Raw genomic sequence first — 21,034 nt, forward strand, 5'->3', positions numbered from 1 at the left:
ATCTTACAAAGGGGTCACTCCGACATGTTTGCTGCACACTTAGGAGTGAATAAAACACAGCAAAGAATCACACAGAATTTCTACTGGCCTGACATAGGGAAGCAGATCAGGGAGTTCTGTAAACAATGTGATGTGTGTCAAAGGCAGGGGAATAACCGCGACAGGACCAAAGCAAAGTTGTGCCCTTTGCCTGTGATTGACACTCCGTTCAAATGCATAGGGGTGGATATTGTGGGACCTTTGCCCAAGGCCACAAAGAGGGGGAACAGGTTCATTCTAACAATTGTGGACCATGCCACAAGGTATCCTGAAGCCATACCCTTGACTAACATTGAAACAAACACAGTGGCCGATGCTTTGGTGGGGTATATGTCCAGGATGGGATTTGCCTCAGAGATAATCACAGATTTGGGCGCATCGTTCACATCAAAGCTCATGAAACGCTTATGGCAAATCTGTGGAATTAAGCACAAGGAAACCACTGCTTATCATCCTGAAAGTAATGGGTTAACTGAGAAGTTCAATGGGACTCTAATGCGCATGATTAGGGCTTACTTGGCAGAGAATCCAAACAATTGGGACCAGAAGCTGCAATCCCTTTTGTTTGCTTATCGATCAGTGCCACAAGCCAGCACCGGGTTCAGTCCATTTGAACTTTTATTTGGGAGAAGGGTGAAAGGGCCCCTTGATTTGATCAAACAAAATTGGGAGCAGATCACCCAGGATGACCCACAAGACGTTGTGACTTACATAGACACCTTGATGAATGACCTAAGGAGAAATCTAGAGCTGGCAGCAGAAAACCTGCAAGCTCAGAAGGTCAGACAGAAAACATGGTATGACCACAAAGCTAGAGAGAGGCACTTTGACCCAGGGGAGGAAGTGCTTTGGCTTAGGCCCTGCAGAGAGAACAAACTGCAGCTCAAATGGGCAGGACCATATAGGGTCATTTCCAAGATGTCAGACCTGAACTACCTAATAGAGCAGGAGGAGAACCAAGCAAGGAGGGTGGTTCATGTGAATGCCCTAAAACCCTACTACCGAGGGGAACAGAGGGTTTTATTCGCGATAAAAGCAGCTGAGAGTGAGGAAGCTGAATTACCCTTCTGGGAGGGTAGAGGGGAAGTAAAATACAGCCCAGAGGAGGTAAAGATCAGTCCTGCACTCACCCAAGACCAGCAGCAAGAACTAAAAATGCTGCTTAGTAAATATCAACAGGTGTTTTCCAACAAGCCGGGGATAGTGAAGGGAGTGATGCATCGGATCCACACAGGGGATGCACCCCCGCAGGCAGTATCCCCATACCGAGTAACGGGACCCTATAGGGACAAGGTGCGGAAGGAGCTGGACGAGATGCTGAGGGAGAACATAATCGTCCCCTCTTCTAGTCCTTGGTCCTCTCCGATAGTCCTTGTGGACAAGCCTGATGGGAGCATTAGGTTTTGTGTCGATTACAGGAAATTAAACCGTGTAACCACTCCTGATGCCTACCCAATGCCCAGGCTAGACAACCTGATTGAAACCATAGGGGGTTGTCGGTTCATCTCATCATTGGACCTGGTAAAGGGATATTGGCAATTAAGAATTGATCCCAGGGATCAAGAAAAGACTGCCTTTTGCAGCCCTTTTGGTCTCTATGAGTTTCGAGTCCTGAGCTTTGGTCTCAGAAATGCACCAGCCACATTCCAAAGGCTGATGGACCAGACCTTGGCAGGGCTCAGTGACTTTACAGTGGCCTACATTGACGACATAGGGATCTTCAGTAATACCTGGGAAGATCACCTGATACACCTGGAGTTAGTGCTGCAGAGGTTAAGTGCAGCAGGGCTAACAGTAAAGGCCAGCAAGTGTCAGCTGGGTAGCCCAGAAATAAAATACTTGGGTCACATGGTAGGGGGAGGAGTGATAAAACCCCTGGAGGCCAAAATAGAAGCTGTTCGTGATTGGCCCAGACTCAACACCAAGAAAAAAGTCAAATCATTTCTTGGGTTGGTGGGCTACTACAGAAAGTTCATCCCGAGGTTTAGCGAGATTGCGGCTCCGCTGACCGATCTGACGAGGAAGAAGGCTGATGACCGCATCCCGTGGACCAGCGACTGTGAGGCGGCGTTCCAGAGGTTGAAGGAGGCGCTAATCAACTATCCAGTCCTGCGGGCTCCAGACTTCGACCGGGAGTTCATCATCTACACCGACGCGTCTAACAGCGGGGTAGGAGCAGTTCTGTGCCAGGAGGATGAGAATGGTGACCAGCATCCAGTGTCCTACCTGAGTAGGAAACTTCAAAAAGGTGAGAGACATTTGGCAACCGTGGAGAAGGAGTGTTTGGCCATAGTCTACGCGATCCAGAAGGCCAAGCCTTACATCTGGGGAAGACATTTTGTTCTGTGTACTGACCATTCACCATTGCAATGGTTAAAGACAATGAAAACCCACAATAGCAAACTTATGAGGTGGGCTTTAAACCTACAGGACTATGACTTTGAAGTGAAGGTGGTCAGAGGGTCAGTGAACTGTGTTGCTGACGCCTTATCAAGAAGACCTGAAGAATGAAGACGGCGAAAGAACATGGACTATGTGTATATATTGATGACACAAAGGTTAAATGTACCTGGTTTTTCTGAATTTGGTTTGTATGAATAAAGGTAAATTGATGTAATGTTAATGGTAAATGTTTAAATGCATAATTGCTATGGTTGACTTAGAATGTAAGTATGAGTAAGTATAATATCGTATGTATAAATGTTGTTGTGTGTTTTATCAAGGTTGTTTTTTTGTGAAAAGCACGTTAGCTTTCCCCCTACAAAACAACTTATAAAGAGGGGAGGTGTTACATACAGCACTGATGTTACCTGTCTGTCATGGGTTTGGAGGGAAAGTTCCATCCTATGGGGAGTGGAAGGCGGGACATCAGGAGGAGGGGCTGTACTGTATAAATATGTGATGCCTGTGTGGTGAAGATAGGAGAGACACTGAGAGACACTGGGATGTGACGAAGCAGCAGCTGGGAAGAAGGAGCTGTTGTGGGAGTCTGTGTGTCAGACAGGGTACTACTGTGTGTCAGAGTACCAACCTGATAGGTTCAGGTGTCTGTTGGTTAGCCAGAACTGATAGGTTCAGGGTCTGTGCTTCAAGTTAGGGTTCTGTGTGAACCAAACTGTATGCTTGTATGAGTGAGAATAAGCCACGTTACTTTATCTTATTCACCTGATTGTTTATTTTTCCCTGTGTGTATTTAAAATAAACCTTATTCTTTTTATTGTTTAAAAATCCATCCCTGGTCTGTGTGACTTCTTAAAGGGAATGGTTGGTGGCAGCTTAGTGTAACTGTGTGGCAGATCCCAGTAGGTCTGGGTTTGTCACAGGTACCACTTTGGTGGGAAGGTAAAACTGCTTTCCCTAGTCATGCTGGCCACGTGAAAATGGAAATGGTCTTCGGACAAGCGCTGGCTCTAGGGCTTGAAAACGGGATGAGCACCGCTCTCTAGAGTCGGACACGACGGGACTAAATTTCAAATAGAACCTTTACCTTTATGTCAGCATTAACACTTTGAAATCAATGTGGGAATGAATGGGCAGACAAGGCAAGGCAGCCAGAGTGGGGGAAATATGCTGATATTTTCTTGTCCCACTGAGAAGTCTGGCCGCCACATTCTGCACCCTTCCACATCAGTCTCAAAGGTAGCCCCACGTAGAGTGCATTGCAGTAGTCTAATCTCGAGATTACAAGTGCATGGACCAGAGTGGTGAGCACCCCACCATCAAGATAGGGACTTAGCTGGGCAATCCACTACAGATGGAAATAGGCAGAGCAGACCACTGACGCCACCTGGGTTGCCATGGTGAGCACCGGATCCAGATGGACCCCCAAGCTGCGAACCTCACTCTTCGTGGTGAGTGTTACTCCCCCCAAAAAGAGGGAGTTTCCCAGACCACCAATGGAGGGGCCACCTACCCTCAGGACCTCCATCTTGTCCAGGTTCAGCTTCAGTCCATTCTCCTGCATCCATTGCAGTACAGCCACCAGGCAGCACCGAAGGGATGGAACGGCATCCACTGTGGTTGGAGAAAATGAGATGTAGAGCGGGGTGTCATCACTGTACTGGTGGCACGATTTCCCACAACCCCTGATGACCCCACCCAGCGGCCTCAAGTAGATATCAAACAGGATTAGGGAGATAATCAAGCCCTGCAGAACCACACAATTGAGGCTCGATGGAGCCGAAACACTCTCCCCAAGTTGTATTCTCTGAGGACGGTCCTGCAAGAAGGATCGGAGACAGGCCAGCACCAGACCACCGAATCCCAGCTCGGAGAGCCTCCTCAGGAGGATACCGTAAAAGGCAGCTGAGATATCGAGGATGACCAACAGAGACATTTTGCCCCTGTCAGCCTCCCTCAGTAGGTCATCAAACAGGGCAATCAATGCTGTTTCCGTGCCATGATGCTGCCTGAAGCCTGACTCGAATGGATCCAGGTCATTAGTTTCATCCAAAAGAGCCTGGAGCTGGTCAGTCATCACCCTCTCTACCACTTTGCTAAGGAAAGAAATATTGGCAACGGGCTTAAAATTGCCAACACTGTCCGCTGCCAAACATGGTTTCTTCCTTATGGGCCTACAGTAGTTAAGTGTTTTGTTCACTTTATCAGGCATCAAGATCCAAACACAAGATACAAATGATTGATTTATAGAGTGTTCCCAGACAAAAACACACCCATAGGTCAAGCAGCTCAGTTGGTACTTTCTCTGCAGAACCCCATAACAGGATTCCAGAGATCACCAAGAGAAAAGGAAAGAGAGAAATCCAATTCAATGAAAGGTCAAGTCTCAGAGCTTGAAGGATAAAGGAAGAGGCCGCATCCAGTGAAACATCTCACAGCCTTCCTCAATGGCAATATGTTGGATCCTATTTGCAGGGTTCTCATGCAATGACATCTGGAGATGGCTTGTCAGAGATCTGTGTCTTTGTTGTTCATAAAAGATGGAGAGACTGAGTTGTTCTGTTAAAAAACTTCTCTATTCGTTTGTTTTTCTCTGTGCGCTTTTTTCATGTCCATGGAGGGCGTTGGTTGGCTGGACAAATGGTCGTGGCTGGAGGAAGAGTTTGCAGAAGGAAGAAGTTACCAATCATGCAGGTACCTGTAACTGCTTAACGTTGGCTGACATACCAAGCCATTATGGTGGTATGTTTTAGGTATTATTAGTTAAACCTAAGCGGAGGACACCATCTTACTAGAAGGAAGCACCAATGACTTGAACTGAGTTTTGGGAGAATGAAAGAAAGCACCAAAGGAGAACTGCAGTTGAATGTTAAGAGGACCAAAATCTTGACTACAGAAAAATTACACAACTACACAACTTTGACTTTGACAATGAAGAAATTCAATTAATCAGAGGTTTTGCTTAACCATCAATTCAAACAGAGTCTGCTACCCAGAAATCAAATGAAGACTGATACTAGAAAGAGAATCAATGAACAAAATATCATCCACCCTCATATATTTCTGATCACCACTTAAAGGTATGAAAGCTAGAGAGTTAAGAAAGCTGACAGGGAACACCTTGAGGCATTTGAAATGTGGTGCTGGAGGAGAGCTTTATGGATTCACTGGCGTGACAGAAATATGAACAAATGGGTCCTAGATGGAATCCAAGATTCCACAGAATGTCCATTTCTCTAAGTGCTCCTGCCACTCCTGGAAACTCCAGGTGGGGGTTGAGAGCTGATAATGGCAAACAATTTCTTGAAAAATTCCCTGTGGATGCGTGTGACTTCTCATTTTTCTTGGCTGAGGTGGGGAGAGTCTCTCTTGGGCCTAAATCCATTGGGGGTTTGGGTAGCAAGTTATCCAGTTATTCTTTCTGTAGGCAAAGCACAAGGTAAGAAAAAAGCCCTCAAGTAACACAAGGATGTTTGCCCAGACTCACCACTTTTCCTGTAACACACAGGTCTAGTGCTTTCTGTTGCTCTAGTTCAAGTAGAAAAAGTAAGTAGAAGTAGAAGATCTACTAGAAAAGATAGGGAGGGCCAAATTCCTGTTACTCTGACACCTGGTTAAAGGATATTGGCAGATCCCATTGAGAGCAACTGATTAGGAAAAACTGATTTTGTCACCCCATGGGGTTTATATGAATTCACCTGCATGTCATTTGGGCTGCATGGGGCAGCTGCTATGTTCTTTTTTTTTTATTTTATTTTATTTTCAAAACTATTGGGTGATGGGGAAGGAATACAAAAGGCAAAGGGCAGTGGGGGGGATGGAAAAAGGGTTTTGATAATAAGAAAACATCAAATGCATAATCATTCAATCTTACATATCAAGTATATAAACATCTAATCTATTCATGTTCCAATGAAGGTTCATCTTTCTTCTTTTTCTTCTTCTTCTTTTGACTATTTTGTCTATGTATTAACCTCTTTAGCTTTCGGCTTATACATGTAATACAGCTTAAATCTATGTTATTCCCACGGCATCAGAACACCAGGACCATTTGTGAAATATATCCCCTCTTTCACCCTCCTTTTTTCTTAAGAATGCACTCAGCAGACCCAAAATAATATAAATCATGCTCTCTCCTCCCCTTTCCTCCCTGTACTTGTTTTGTTTCTGCGACTCTTTTTCCTTCCATATTTTAAAAGGGGAAACAATATCATTCAAAGTTTGCTTTTCAGCCTCAATCGCTACATCTCTTACTGGGTGGTCCTCCATCCCTTGTATATTATCTGATATCTTCATCAATACAGCCGGTTCTGAAATCTCTTTTTGGTGTAATTTAACCTCTGCTACCTTCCCTCCCCTAGAGCCTCCAATCACGTCTTCCATCTGGTCAATATAATAATTTACCTGCATGAATTTTTGCAACAATGACATCTGAAAAGAAGTTTTCCAGTCTAGCCACCGATCAGTATTTTTCTCAGGGGGAGGTTCCATTTTCCACTATTTTCACTTAATATTCCCTCACCCCTTTATCCCAGTACACATCCAATATTTCTAATATTTCACCTTACCACTATACCATATTAGCAATAAGATAGCAGGTACATTCAAGTAGGAGATGGAATCTAAAACATAGATCTCTCAAGTGTCTTTGTAGTCGCTAATATCTTCAGACTGGTTGCTTCTTTTTTTTTCCCCCTTCTTTTCTCTTCTCCAAGTTTGTTTTAACCTTCACCCGGCAAGACTCTATTATTAGAATGTCATTTGTCAAGATCTCAGTTCAGTTCAAACCACATAGCCCCCAGTTCACAGCTCTTCCTTTTACTTCCAACGGCTTGCTTCTCCTCCCCCGAACAGGGAGATCCAGCAGAGTCCCGGCAGTATATTGTTCACGGAAAGCAGAGTCCCACACAGTCCAAAAGTATATAACCACAGAGGCAAAGGAATCCAGAGTGAACAGTTTGCAGCAGAAATTATTTTTTCAAGGCCCGTCAGTTGATTCTTCAAGAGTTATTTTTCCTCCTTTAATGGAGACACAAGCTATTTCTGCCTGGCTGTTCCTTTCGAAATAACCCGACCTCAGCTTGGATAAAGCTGGAATGCTAAGAATGCCGCTCCTTATCTCATTTGGTCATAAATTTGCACACAATCACTTGTTCTTCATTTAATGAGGTTTTTCATAGAACAAGGGCTTCCACTTACTTTGATGTATACTTTCGCCGTGCTTCTGTTTTCTTATTCTCGGCGAACGGAGCTGTCTTTGGCTAGTTGCCAAGAATGGCGCCCATCTTCGTCTGTGCTGATGTGAATTTCCAGAAGAAAGACAAATCGAGTTGCCGCCCAATTTTCTAACTTCTGTGGCTCACAAGCTGCTGCAGAAGGGTCTCTCCTGACTCTTCCTTGCCCCCCCCATTTCTGGAAGGGTCCCAGACCGAAGTGGTTCTAGCTTTCCCCGGGGAGCTATTCCCGAGAGCTGCTAGCTTCACCAAGACGAAGCTCCTCCTCCGGGCAGCTGCTATGTTCCAGAGATTGATGGTCAAGTTGTTAGAACCTGTATGAGGGTACGTGGCCACTTACATTTATGATATACTGATAAATAGTGACATGGGAAGAACACATAAAACATTTAAAAATGTATTAATTGCGTAGAAAAAAGGAAGTACAACAATTTTTGGGTCTAGTGGGATATTATAGACAATTCATGCCTCACTTTGCAGAAAATGCAGCACCTCTTACTGACCTCACTAAAAAGAAGATGACCAGGAAGATCGTATGGGTTAGTTGGGAGCAAAAGGCTTTTGATCAATTGAAGGAAGTGTTAAGTACGTTTCCTAGTCGGTATGCCCCTGGTTTTAATATACCTTTCTTGGTACAAACAGATGCCTCAGACAGAGTAGGAGTAGGAGTGGTTTTGGCCCAAATGAGAGAAGTGGTGGAGTATCCAGTAATGTACATTAGTAAAAAGCTGACAATTAGAGAACAGAAATATGCAACCATAGAGAAGGAAGCTTTGGGAGTGAAATGAGCAGTGTGAACTTTGAAATATTATTGGTTGGGGACTCCTTTTACCTTGAAAACTGACCATGCCTCTTTACAATAGTTGAACAGGATGAAAGACACCAGTCCTAGGTTAACGAGATAATATTTAATTTTACAAATCTTTTACATTTAAGGTAGAATATAAGAAAGGGAATACCAATGCTAACGCTGATTATTTCAACAGGCTACATGGGAAGACTTAGACAAAGAGAGGATGGCACAGTGTAATAACAGAGAAGTAGAGAAAGTAATGGGAGACATGACAGGACTAGTGGTGGGAGAAAAAGGGGAGGAATCAGGAAAAGAAAGGATGAGGGTAGAAGTGTTCTTAATGACAAGGAAAGGGAGAAGACAGGAGGGACAAGGAAAGTGGTGGTGTGGGAAGAAAAACAAAAAGAAGGGGAAGAAGCAAGAATGTTTAAAATACTGGAGAAAAGAGATGCAAAAGATGAGGCTCTCAAAAAGATAGAGAGAGGAAAGAAAGAGGGAGGACTTAAGACACCTCTAGAAGAGTTAGGTCCGGAGGAATGGTGGTTTATCCTATAGGACGAGGTCTCTGGAGGAAGGTGGTCCGGCCAGAACCTATCCTACCAAATCAGAAGCCACCAGAGGGAGACTGGTCTCGTCACTCATGCTGTGGGACGATCTGTGCGGTGAGGAGTGGCTCCTTGCGAAACCTGACAGACCAAGAGAGATTCGGGCCATCTCCCTGCTGAGGAGGACAGTTTACCACATTTCTGGACTGAGATACCAGTAGACTTTGGTCATGTCTACTGGTAACTACAGAAGTTGTTGTTGATAACATTGTTAGTTCTGTTAATAAAAATCTTGTTATGAAAGAAATGAATTCTATGTCTTTTCCCGCCAAAATGAAGGAACTCTCATACTCTACTGATGAACTCTGTCACAATATATATGTGTGAAAGTGAGATGTGTTTCCAGCTTTCAAACTTGCACACAATCAGTTTGTATTCTGCACTGCATGCAATTTCTGGAGAACAGAGGGAGATGCACAACCTCAAAGAAGAAATCTTGGACTTTGTGTGTGTGTTTAGTCGTTTAGTCGTGTCCGACTCTTCGTGACCCCATGGACCAGAGCACGCCAGGCCCTCCTGTCTTCTACTGCCTCCCGGAGTTGTGTCAGGTTCATGTTGGTTGCTTCGGTGACACTGTCCAGCCATCTCATCCTCGGTCGTCCCCTTCTCCTCTTGCCATCACACCTTCCTAACATCAAGGTTTTTTCCAAGGACTCTTTTCTTCTCATGAGATGGCCAAAGTACTGGAGCCTCAGCTTCAGGATCTGTCCTTCAAGTGAGCATTCAGGATTGATTTCCTTTAGAACTGATAGGTTTGTTCTCCTTGCAGTCCAGGGGATTCTCAAGAGCCTCCTCCAGCACCACAATTCAAAGGCATCAATTCTTCGGCGGTCTGCTTTCTTTATGGTCCAGCTCTCACTTCCATACATCATGACAGGAAAAACCATAGCTTTGACTATTCGGACTTTTGTTGGCAAGGTGATGTCTCTGCTTTTCAAGATGCTGTCAAGATTTGTCATCGCTTTCCTCCCAAGAAGAAGGCGCCTTTTAATTTCAGGGCTGCTGTCTCCATCTGCAGTGATCATGGAGCCCAGGAAGATAAAATTTGACACTGCCTCCATATCTTCCCCTTCTATTTCCCAGGAGGTGATGGGACCAGTGGCCATGATCTTAGTTTTTTTGATGTTGAGTTTCAGACCGTTTTTTGCACTCTCCTCTTTCACTCTCATTACAAGGTTCTTTAATTCCTCCTCACTTTCTGCCATCAGAGTGGTATCATCTGCATATCGGAGGTTGTTGATATTTCTTCCGGCAATCTTAATTCCGGCTTGGGTTTCTTCCAGTCCAGCCTTCCGCATGATGTATTCTGCATATAAGTTAAATAAGCTGGGGGACAATATACAGCCTTGCCGTACTCCTTTCCCAATTTTGAACCACTCAGTTGTTCCATGACCAGTTCTAACTGTTGCTTCCTGTCCCACATACAGGTTTCTCAGGAGACAGATAAAGTGGTCAGGCACTCCCATTTCTTTAAGAACTTGCCATAGTTTGCTGTGGTCCACACAGTCAAAAGCTTTTGCATAGTCAATGAAGCAGAAGTAGATATTTTTCTGGAACTCTCTGGCTTTCTCCATAATCCAGCGCAAGTTAGCAATTTGGTCTCGAGTTCCTCTGCCTCTTCGGAATCCAGCTTGTACTTCTGGGAGTTCTCGGTCCACATACTGCTGAAGCCTACCTTGTAGGATTTTGAGCATAACCTTGCTAGCGTGTGAAATGAGTGCAATTGTACGGTAGTTGGAGCATTCTTTGGCACTGCCTTTCTTTGGGATTGGGATGTAGACTGATCTTTTCCAATCCTCTGGCCACTGTTGAGTTTTCCAAACTTGCTGGCATATTGAATGTAGCACCTTAACAGCATCATCTTTCAAGATTTTAAATAGTTCAACTGGAATGCCATCACCTCCACTGGCCTTGTTGTTAGCCAGGCTTTCTAAGGCCCACTTGACTTCTCTCTCCAGGATGTCTGGCTCAAGGTCAGCAACTACATTGTCTGGGTTGTCCGGGATATCCAAATCTTTCTGATATAATTCCTCTGTGTATTCTTGCCACCTCTTCTTGACGTCTTCTGCTTCTGTTAGGTCCCTCCCATTTTTGTCTTTTATCATGTTCATCTTTGCGCAAAATGTTCCTCTAATATGTCCAATTTTCCTGAACAGATCTCTGGTCTTTCCTTTTCTGTTATCTTCCTCTATTTCTTTGCATTGTTCATTTAAGAAGGCCCTCTTGTCTCTCCTTGCTATTCTTTGGAAGTCTGCATTCAAGTTTCTGTAACTTTCCCTATCTCCCTTGCATTTTGCTTCCCTTCTCCTCTCTGCTATTTCTAAGGCCTCGTTGGACAGCCACTTTGCTTTCTTGCATTTCCTTTTCTTTGGGATGGTTTTCGTTGCTGCCTCCTGGACAAAGTTACGAGCCTCTATCCAAAGTTCTTCAGGCACTCTGTCCACCAAATCTAGTTCCTTAAATCTGTTCTTTACTTCCACTGTGTATTCATAAGGGATTTGGTTTAGATTATACCTGAGTGGCCCAGTGGTTTTTCCTAATCTCTTCAGTCTAAGCTTGAATTTTGCTATGAGAAGCTGATGATCAGAACCGCAGTCAGCTCCAGGTCTTGTTTTTGCTGACTGTATAGAGCTTCTCCATCTTTGGCTGCAGAGAATATAATCAATCTTGGACTTTACACAAAGGGAAATGGACAACAAAGAAGGAAATAGGATGAGATGTTCAGGAAAAGTGCCAAATGGTTTGTGTTGGAAGGCTCAGCAAATTGTGGACAGTGTACAAAGCCGGATAAGAAGTTTGTTGTTTGGATGTCAAGGAAAGTTCTGATAGGATCAGAGAGCAACCTGGAGCTTAAGGAAAACTGAATGTGTGTCTGGAATACCACAAAGAGTGTGCAAAAAATGGGGGAAGTTTGAATGTTCCCTATGAAGCTCCTGATCAACAGTCTTCTTGTGGATGTGCCATGAGCCTTAATGCATTTTTGAGCAAAAAATAATATAAGACCACATCATATTTTCAGGGAAACATGGTACATGAGCATGGTACATGGTACATTTATATAGGTGAAGCTTATGACTCAGAAGTTCAAAGCAAACAAGTTCTCTTTATTTTCTTATAACTCATTCCGTCATTTAAAAACAAACTCAATTGCAACACAAATTCTTCTTAGAACAATTCTATCAAAGTATAAGCGAAAACATTTGCAAATAAGTCACATCGCATTCGTTATTTCTCACCCAATAATTTCCCTACAGAGATGCCTCCTGTGTTTGTAAAAAGCAGGCGGCCATGTGTTTTGGAGCTATCCTTCTAAACAAGACAGAACCCTCGATGTCTTAAAAAAATCATTGCTGGGATCTGCAAGATGAGGGGAAGTAGGGATCTTGCAGATGAAGCCTCAGTGCAGGAATTTGTAGATGAAGCCTCCCCCTTGACCAGCAAGGGAGAAAAGAAAAGACGGGACACTCGAGTGTGAGGCAGCTGTTCAGAGGGAATCTCTTGATCTCTCGCCTCCTCCTCTTTTATTGTTTTCCTACTACATTTGCTCTAGTTAATCAATACTATTTTAAACAGAGGCATTGAATTTCCTGAATACACAGCCAGAATCAACAGACAGGCTGGTAAACAGACAGCTAATAGTAAACAGACACAGATAACATCCAAATACACAGACAAGTTAGACAAGGTCCTGAATACACGAACACTTTAACTACATCATCCAGAGATAGGTAAACAGCAGGTTAATGAATCATGTTACTGGAAGCTAGTGACTTGCAGTTTTAGCATGAGGCCTGCCATTGCCATAGATATATACATTTGCTACTGCCACAGACATATACATTGTAACAGCATAACAGCATAAATTTCCCCCACAAATCATGGTGCCAAACTTTGGCTTTCCTGTGGACACAGGGTGTGAATATTATGAAGAATTAATTAAGACAAAGGGACTTATTGGTATTGAGCTTCATTCATTCATTGGTTTTATCCTCTGTGTATAGTAATGATGTGAGGTGAGATAATTTACATCACATAAAGACCTGCATTCCCAAAAAAACCCAGGGATGTCTCCTTTCTGCTGTGATGGACAAGGATTACCTCCAGTTTTTGAGAATTTTAGGACCCACACATTGCTACCTTGAATGTTTCAAATGCTCTTTGGTGTTCAGGTGGGGCCTGAGGACCATAATGTAGCACTTGGGGATGAAGATGCAGCCCAGGAGGCCAGCGCTGGAGGCCAAGATGGAGAAGACCTGCACGGCCACCATGAACTTGCCCCTGGTGCCCAGGTAGGCGGGCACAAAAGACGCCCAAACGCTGCAGAAGACCAGCATGCTGAAGGTGATCAGCTTGGCCTCGTTGAAGGCCCCAGGCAACTTCCTGGCCAGGAAGGCCACCGTGAAGCAGATGGCAGCCAGGAAGCCTAGGTAGCCGAGGGCGGAGTAGAACATGGCCACAGACCCCTCGTTGCATTGGAGGGTGATCTCCCCAGGCTGGGAGTGCAGGTCAGCGTCTGGGAATGGAGGAGAGGTCCCCAACCAGATGGAGCAGATGACCATTTGACCACCGGAACAAGAAAGGATGACGGCGTTGGCCAGACTCTTCCCCAGCCACCTCCTGGCCTTGTTCCTGGGCTTGGTGGCCAGGAAGGCCAGCACCACCATAATGGTTTTGGCCAATACTGAAGAGACGGCAATGGAGAAGATGATGCTGAAGGCCGTTTGTCGGAGTAGGCAGGTGGCTTTCCTTGGCCGGCCGATGAAGAGGAAAGAAGAGAAGAAGGAAAGCAGGAGGGAGACGAGAAGGATGTAGGAGAGGCCCCGGTTGTTGGCTTTGACCAGTGGAGTTTCTTGGTTCTTGATGAAGATTCCTAACACAGAAGCTGTGATGATGGAGAAAAGCAGGGCAAAAGAAACCAGGATGATCCCCAAATATTCCTCGTAAAAGAGGAAGTTTATATCTTTGGGGATACACTGATCGTGGTCCTTATTTGGATGCTGATCTTCTTTGCATTTGGTGCATTCATCCGCATCTGGAAGAAAGAAGGAGGAAGAACAACTTCAGAGAGAAGGGGCTGGGGTGCCTTTTATTCAACCACACATCCTACCTCTTTGGCTTCCTAGATTTTTGGAGCAGTAACCAAGACACCTGTTCCCAGACTTGTTCCAAATAACTTTGTGATGTACAGTCTTAAAAGAGATCATGTCTGGCCCAAGACGGTAGAGCAGAAAGCCTCATGGCTCATTTCAAGTGGAACCAAGATACACTGGTGCCTCGCTTGACGAGGAGAATCCGTTCGAGCAAAATTGCTGTTAAGCGATATCCTCGAAATGCATTGAAAACCTGTTCAGTGTGTTCCAGTGGGCTGAATAACTCACCGTCCAGTGAAGATCCTCCATAGGTCGGCCGTTTTCTGCTCCCTGTCTTGCGAAAAAGCCTTCCTAAACACAGTGGGGAGACATTTTGTACACCTGCCATTTTTAAACCCGACAATCAGCTGGTTTGATCGTCGTAATGTGAAGAATCGGTTCCCAAAGCAGGGAACTGATCATCGCAAAGCGAAAAAACCCCATTTAAACATTGTTTTGCGATCGCAAAAGCAATTGCGTGAAGCGATTGCTTTTGTGATCATCGTGAAGCGGATTCGTCATCAAGCGGGGTAAGCGTTAAGCGGGGCACCACTGTACTAACAATCTGTTTAGTTTTAAATTCTTCCTTACTTTCCAAGAATGATACTGGATTCTTTCTCTTGAGCTAAGGGTTCACTGTGGCTCTTGGCTGCACACCCAGAGGCTGAAAATCGATCAAGTGAAGGGTAGGTGAGGAAACACCACCAATGGAAGGGACGGAACAGTGACTGGGACTGGAAAGATTGAAACTCTAACCTCCTTAATCAGTAAGGTTGATCTTGATTCAGCCAAGACCACATTCTGCCTGCCAGCATCACCTATGGGGCCGCGACCATCTTGGGGTTAGACTGCACCTCACAGGCAGCTCATTATTGAAAAGATAATTCTTTGACTGCTGAAAGCATCTCATTGGCTTTGGCCAACAGCAACAGCATGTGATTCTTCTCCTCCCCCATAGTTTGGTGTTTGTGACTTCTCTAGATTGTTGCACAACCTTATCCATGATGGATCCTTTGCCCCTCCGGAAGCTTGTCTGTCTCTTTCCCCAGATTTGGCCCAGATCCCCTCGGTATCACCTACCTTCATAGCTAGAGATCGTCCCTCCGGCGCAGAATGAACAACCATAGCAGCAAAAGGACTTCCCTTCTTCGATCACCCTGGAGTATCCTGGATGACAGCTTTCTGTACACCTGGAACCAGGGAGGGACTGCACCCCCCCAAAAAAACGACAAGATCGATCAAGGAAAGAACAGGCCATGCTGTCTGTCGTCAGAGGAGGGGAAAGGATCCAATGGGAAGGCCAGTCTACAGCCTGGCTTTACACGCCTTGCCGTTCGTGTTCGATCAGCCAGAACCCTCTTTCAGGACTGAATGGAAGTGGAGAGTGTAGTGGTGCCCTGCCCTCTCCTGCCCATCACCGCAGAACATTGACGCAGCAGCCAATGAGTGAACGGAAGGCGGAGCCAGGAGGAGGGAGCAGGATAAATAGACTGGTGGATGGAGTCTGAGAGAGAGTGAGAGAGAGAGAGAGAGACTGTGTGTGGCTTCAAAGTGGACGAAGAGTGAGTTAGAGATCTGTAATAGTGTGGATTGTAGCAGAGGGTTAAAAGAGTTTTCAAGTAATATCCTAGCTGATTCAAATATACTCCATGGATGTTTATTGATTATCAACTTCCCTGGTTAAATAAAAGATGTGTGTTTTGATAACACACGAGTCTCAATACTTAAGAGATATTAAAGCATTACTATCTGGTGGAAGCAAAGAAGAAAGAACCTCGTGAAGGCCAGAGGGATAGGGGCTTCAGAGGAGATCACGACAGTGACTAACGTCAACTGCAGAGGAGAAGAGGTAAGCTCTGCCTATGGAATAAACTGTTCCTAAAAAGAAATCTGATTTTTCAGGGGCTTCCAAAGGAACTTCATCAGTGGAGTGGGGAAGCATTCTATGGACTATGGAGAAAAAACTCAATTAAATCAGAGCAGACATTTTTACTCGTTAGGACATTGAATGCTTTGTCACGAAAAGCTCCTTGTGTACAATTTTGGATGATAAGGATGATGACAGGCTGCAGCTACAGAGATTATTTCAACTACCAATTCCGGGATCGTATGAGGTCTTCCGGGATGTTATCAGGTCTCCTGCCTTGGACAGGGGTTGGACTAGAAGACCTCCAAGGTCCCTTCAAACCCAACAAGGATTCTAGGATTCTAGGAATACAAGAGGCTGCCAGGAATCATGGGATCCTTCTAGTGATCTCACCATGTGGATGGAAACCAGTAGTGTCAACCCATGGATTTTTCTCTAAGAGAAAATTTCAGCTTGTACCTAATCTTTCCTTATTATTCAGATATATATTTTCACTGATGCATACTATGTGAGGTCTCGTGGAGTCTTAAGTTTGAACCTGCAAACCGCCCAGAACAATTAATTAAAAGGAATAAATTAAAATAAGCATGGATGATGTCACCAGATCGACCCACCTGGCTAAACAAGGGGAGCCATTCTGGGGTGTCTGGGTCGAGGGTGAATTTTATGGCTCCTGATGCCTGGCCTTCCACCTTCCCAAACTTTACAGCATCAAAAGACTTGTTCTTGGGAAAGACCATCCAGTTCACTACATCGAAGTGGGCTCCCAGTTCCCCCTTCTCGTCCAGAAACACCCCATCCATGGAAGTGTTGTAGAAGTGAGCGTTTCCCAAGAAAGGGTGAAGCTGGAAAGACAAAGAGAGAAAAGAATGGCATTTGGAAAAGATGAAACCGAACGGGGTGCCTCACTCTTTCTATCCATGGGAGGCCCAATGATGACCCTGTCTTTATTTCCATGAGATTTCAATCATTGCAATGTTGTCCTTTATTCCAGGCAGGTTCGAGTCATAGCCGGCTATTTTCATCTCTCCTTTACACACTTCTGGGTTGTATATTCTAACTGCTGAAAATTCAGCTGCATCTGGAAAAACTCAGAGACGGAAATACTGGCTGTTATGGTGATCCAAAGGATCTGAGATGGGAAAACCATACCTGCCACGGCTGCAATCTTGAATGTCCCAGATTCTCACCACCCAACCGGGCCATCCGCCTGAGTCCAGAGGAAGACAGTGCAGCCTTCAGGGCCCTTGCCACTGCTAGGGCCAGGTTGTAAATAGTGTAGCCATCGAGCGACAGAGTTTCCTCAACCCATTCTCTGGGCAGGGCCCCCAGCCTCTCTGCTTCTTGGCACCTCAACCGCTCTTTCACGGACAACGGATGCTTGGAATGGGAGCAGGTAAATGAACTCAGAAAAAATTCCCATGTAGCAGATAAAAAGGGGTCAAAATCTTCATGACTTGCCCTTTTCTCTCTATGGATGAGGAAGGAGAAAAAGCCATAGATCTGCGGAGAAGTCAGAACATCGTAAGACAAGTTCATCCTCATCCTGAAGTCCCAGACGGCAGTCGTGATCCAGACTTTCCCCCCGGAGGACTTTGTCATGCCTTTAGTGTAATGTAGCAAAATTGGTATGGTAGCGTGGAAAAAGCGAATCTCCCCACAGTAAATGAGTATTCTGGCCTTGTTCCAATTAATCAATTGGTCTGAAGGTATTTCTATGGCTTGTTTCTGGACCGGAGTCCGAAGTGAGAAAGCTGTGCATATGGCATTGCTAAGAAGCAAGGCGGTCATCGTCCATATGAACCGTTCCCCATCATCAGTGTCTGGTGTGATGAGGCCAACCCAGTTCCATCTGAAATGCAGCAGCAACTGGATGATCCCGAGATACTGGTGTGTGTCTTTGGGGACCATCCGGTAGATGAATGGGAACCGGGTTCTATCGTGAAGAAGGTGGGACCTGAAGCTGTAACTGACCTGAAGCAAGAAAAGGGAGAGAAGAGTCTTCTGGCCCCAGAGGAATTCCAAATGTCAACCCATCTATCTCTATCATTTTTGGTTCAATCCGTACTGCCCCTTCTTCCATCCTCTTGTTTATTTATACATTTTTAATATGATTGATTTATATACCACCCACCTGACCTGCGACCAAGCTGGGTGGTTCACAACACAAAAATAACGCCCATTAAATACAAGTCGATTATACCGACTTCAGACATTATAAAATGCACTCTAACATACCTCAGTATAAAATACATTCTATTAAAAACTGAAACATCTAGAATTGCCATTCTGAATAGCATTACTAGTTGTTCGTTTAGAAAAGGAGCTTTTCCCTCAAAATGGGGAACAGGAATCTTGACTGAGACTGAATTTGTTGTTTAGCCATTTAGTAATGTCCGACTCTTTGTGAACCCCATGGATCAGAGCGCGCCAGGCCTTCCTGTCTTCCAGTGCCTCCCAGAGTTGGGTCAAATTTATGTTGGTCTCTTCGGTGACACTGTCCAGCCATCTCGTCCTCTGTCGTCCCCTTCTCCTCTTGCCTTCACGCTTTCCCAGTATCAGCGTCTTTTCCAGGGAGTCTTCTCTGCTCAGGAGGTGGCCAAAGTAATGGAGCCTCAGCTTCAGGATCTGTCCTTCCAGGGAGCACTCAGGGTTGATTTCCTGCAGAATGGATAGGTTTGTTCTCCTTGCAGTCCAGGGGATTCTCAAGAGCCTCCTCCAGCACCACAATTCAAAGGCATCAATTCTTCGGTGGTCTGCTTTCTTTATGGTCCAGCTCTCACTTCCATACATCACTACAGGAAAAACCATAGCTTTGACTATTTGGAATTTTGTTGGCAAGGTGATGTCTCTGCTTTTGAAGATGCTGTCAAGGTATGTCATTGCTTTCTTCCCAAGAAGCAGGTGTCTTTTGATTTTGTCGCTGCTGTCTCCATCTGCAGTGATTATGGAGCCCAAGAAAATAAAATCTGTCACCACTTCATATCTTCCACTCCTATTTGCCAGGAGGTGATGAGCTTCAGACCATTTTTGTGCTCTCCTCTTTCACCCTCATTAAGAGATTCTTTAATTCCTCCTCACTTTCTGCCATCAGAGGGGTATCATCTGCATATTGGAGGTTGTTGATATTTCTTCAGGCAATCTTAATTCTGATTTGGGATTCCTCCAGTCCAGCTTTTCACATGATGTATTGTGCATATAATTTAAATAAGCTGGGGGACAATATACAGCCTTGTCGTACTCCTTTCCTTGTCTGAGACTGAACTTAGTGGCTGTGAAAACCCATCTCTCCTGCCGTCCCTCCTGGAGGGTCTGTGTCTCATTTCTCAGCTGTTCCCCAAAGGCAGTTATATTTTCAGCTGAGGTCTTGAGAAGTAGATGAGTATGGACAAGTATTTGTCATATATCACAATTATGAGGTGCAATACGGAGGCTGAACTCAGGGAGTCGGTCTTGCCCTGGGTTTCATGAACCTTGAAACGTCAAGTACTGGCCATTATTATTATAATAATTATTATTTGCAGCTATGCAAACTAAGGAGGGTCAACCCTGAACACTTTAGGGGTTCTGCCCCAAGTATACTTTACCACCCCCCAAAGACCACCTCACAAGGGTCGTCAGACTCTTCAAAGGAACGGCTATGGCAAAATATTAAACTCAAGTACTGGTTGTGATTGGTTTTACATTTTCTTCTAAATTTTTTCTCACCCTGCCATTGTTTTATTTCATTCCAATTCTCAAGATTTCCCATTGTTTCTATTCTTGGATTCCATCTCCTGCTTCACATTTCCTACCAATAGAGGACTAAACTATAGACCAAGGGATTCCCAAAGTACCTGCGGGATTTTGTAGAGGCCTGACAGGGTGGAAATCTCTTTGGAAATCTCTGATTCCTGTCCTTCAAGGAGGGCCAGGAGATCCTCCCTTTGCCCGCAGGAATAGTTGGGGATGTTGGCTTTCCCGGTGGAGAGGAGGTCCGCCATCACTGCGTACGTCGTCCCCACATCGAAATAGGTGTCGTAGAGGTTGTAGCCGAGGGTGAGGTTGGGCAAGAGGCTGGGATTCTGGTTGATGTCCCGGAGGGTCAAGAGGAAGGAGAGGGTGTGCCAGTGGTTCGTGAGCCCATTCCTGCAAAACTCTCATTAGGTTGCCTTGTCATCATTCCAGGGGCCATTAAAAACAACTTGTATCACTTCTTGAGCTTTATAGACATTTCCTCTTTTTTGAGGGAAGGACCGTGGAGGGGTGATCTAAATTGATTTGCTGGCTACCTCAGATGGAATTTGGTCTGGGTGGAAGTGATTTGTGTCTCATCCCCTTATCCTGAGCTGGTACAGACTGCTGATATGGGGCAGGCAGATCTGGCCCAGCCACGTTTGGTGTCCACAGACATATGGGAGGTGGACCACATCCTGGATGAGTCCCACACCATGGTGGGTTACCGTCAGGACCTGGAGGTGCATAGGGCTCAATCTGTGAATTATGGGCTCTAGCTAGTCCCCAGGTGGCTAATTCCAGACTGTGAGCCATTTCTCATCTGGCCGAAATTATGGAATTCCCTTCTGCAATACCTTTGCATGGAACTTGCATGTCCGACTCTAGGCGGTGGTGCTCATCTCCATTTCCAACCCATAGAGCTAGCATTTGTCCACAGACAATCCTCCATGGTCACGTGGGCAGCATGACTAGACATGGAACACCATTTACCTTCCCACCGAGGTGGTACCTATTTATCTACTTGCATGTGTGCATTTTGCATGCTTTGAAATGGCTAGGTTGGCGGGAGCTGGAACAAGCGATGGGGGCTCACTCTGTTGCATGGATTCGATCTTACGCCTGCAGGTCTTCTGACCTCGGAGCACAGAGGCTTCAGTGCTTTAACTCACAGCACCACCCTGTCCCTCATTGCGTGCAACTAGAGTTGGACAAATTCAAACAAGACCTAAAAATCTATTTAATCAATCTGG

At 45.1% G+C, this 21,034-nt stretch overlaps 1 protein-coding gene and 1 long non-coding RNA gene across 2 annotated transcripts in view; one reads left to right on the forward strand and one right to left on the reverse strand.

Annotated features, from left to right (window-relative positions):
- The window catches only part of LOC144587337 (uncharacterized), a 194,143-nt gene that overhangs the window by 13,175 nt on the left and 159,934 nt on the right, over positions 1 to 21,034 (forward strand). The window lies entirely within an intron of this gene.
- On the reverse strand, positions 12,175 to 20,012 carry LOC144587262 (vomeronasal type-2 receptor 26-like). The gene is made up of 2 exons (XM_078387298.1): positions 15,281 to 20,012; positions 12,175 to 14,103 (listed from the first exon to the last, which is right to left on the reverse strand). Exons 1-2 carry the CDS (start codon positions 15,456 to 15,458, stop codon positions 13,205 to 13,207), a joined length of 1,077 nt encoding a protein of 358 aa, XP_078243424.1. The 5' UTR covers positions 15,459 to 20,012; the 3' UTR covers positions 12,175 to 13,204.

Source organism: Pogona vitticeps, chromosome 2 (genome assembly GCF_051106095.1).
Source record: "Pogona vitticeps strain Pit_001003342236 chromosome 2, PviZW2.1, whole genome shotgun sequence".
Taxonomy (NCBI): Eukaryota; Metazoa; Chordata; class Lepidosauria; order Squamata; family Agamidae; genus Pogona; species Pogona vitticeps.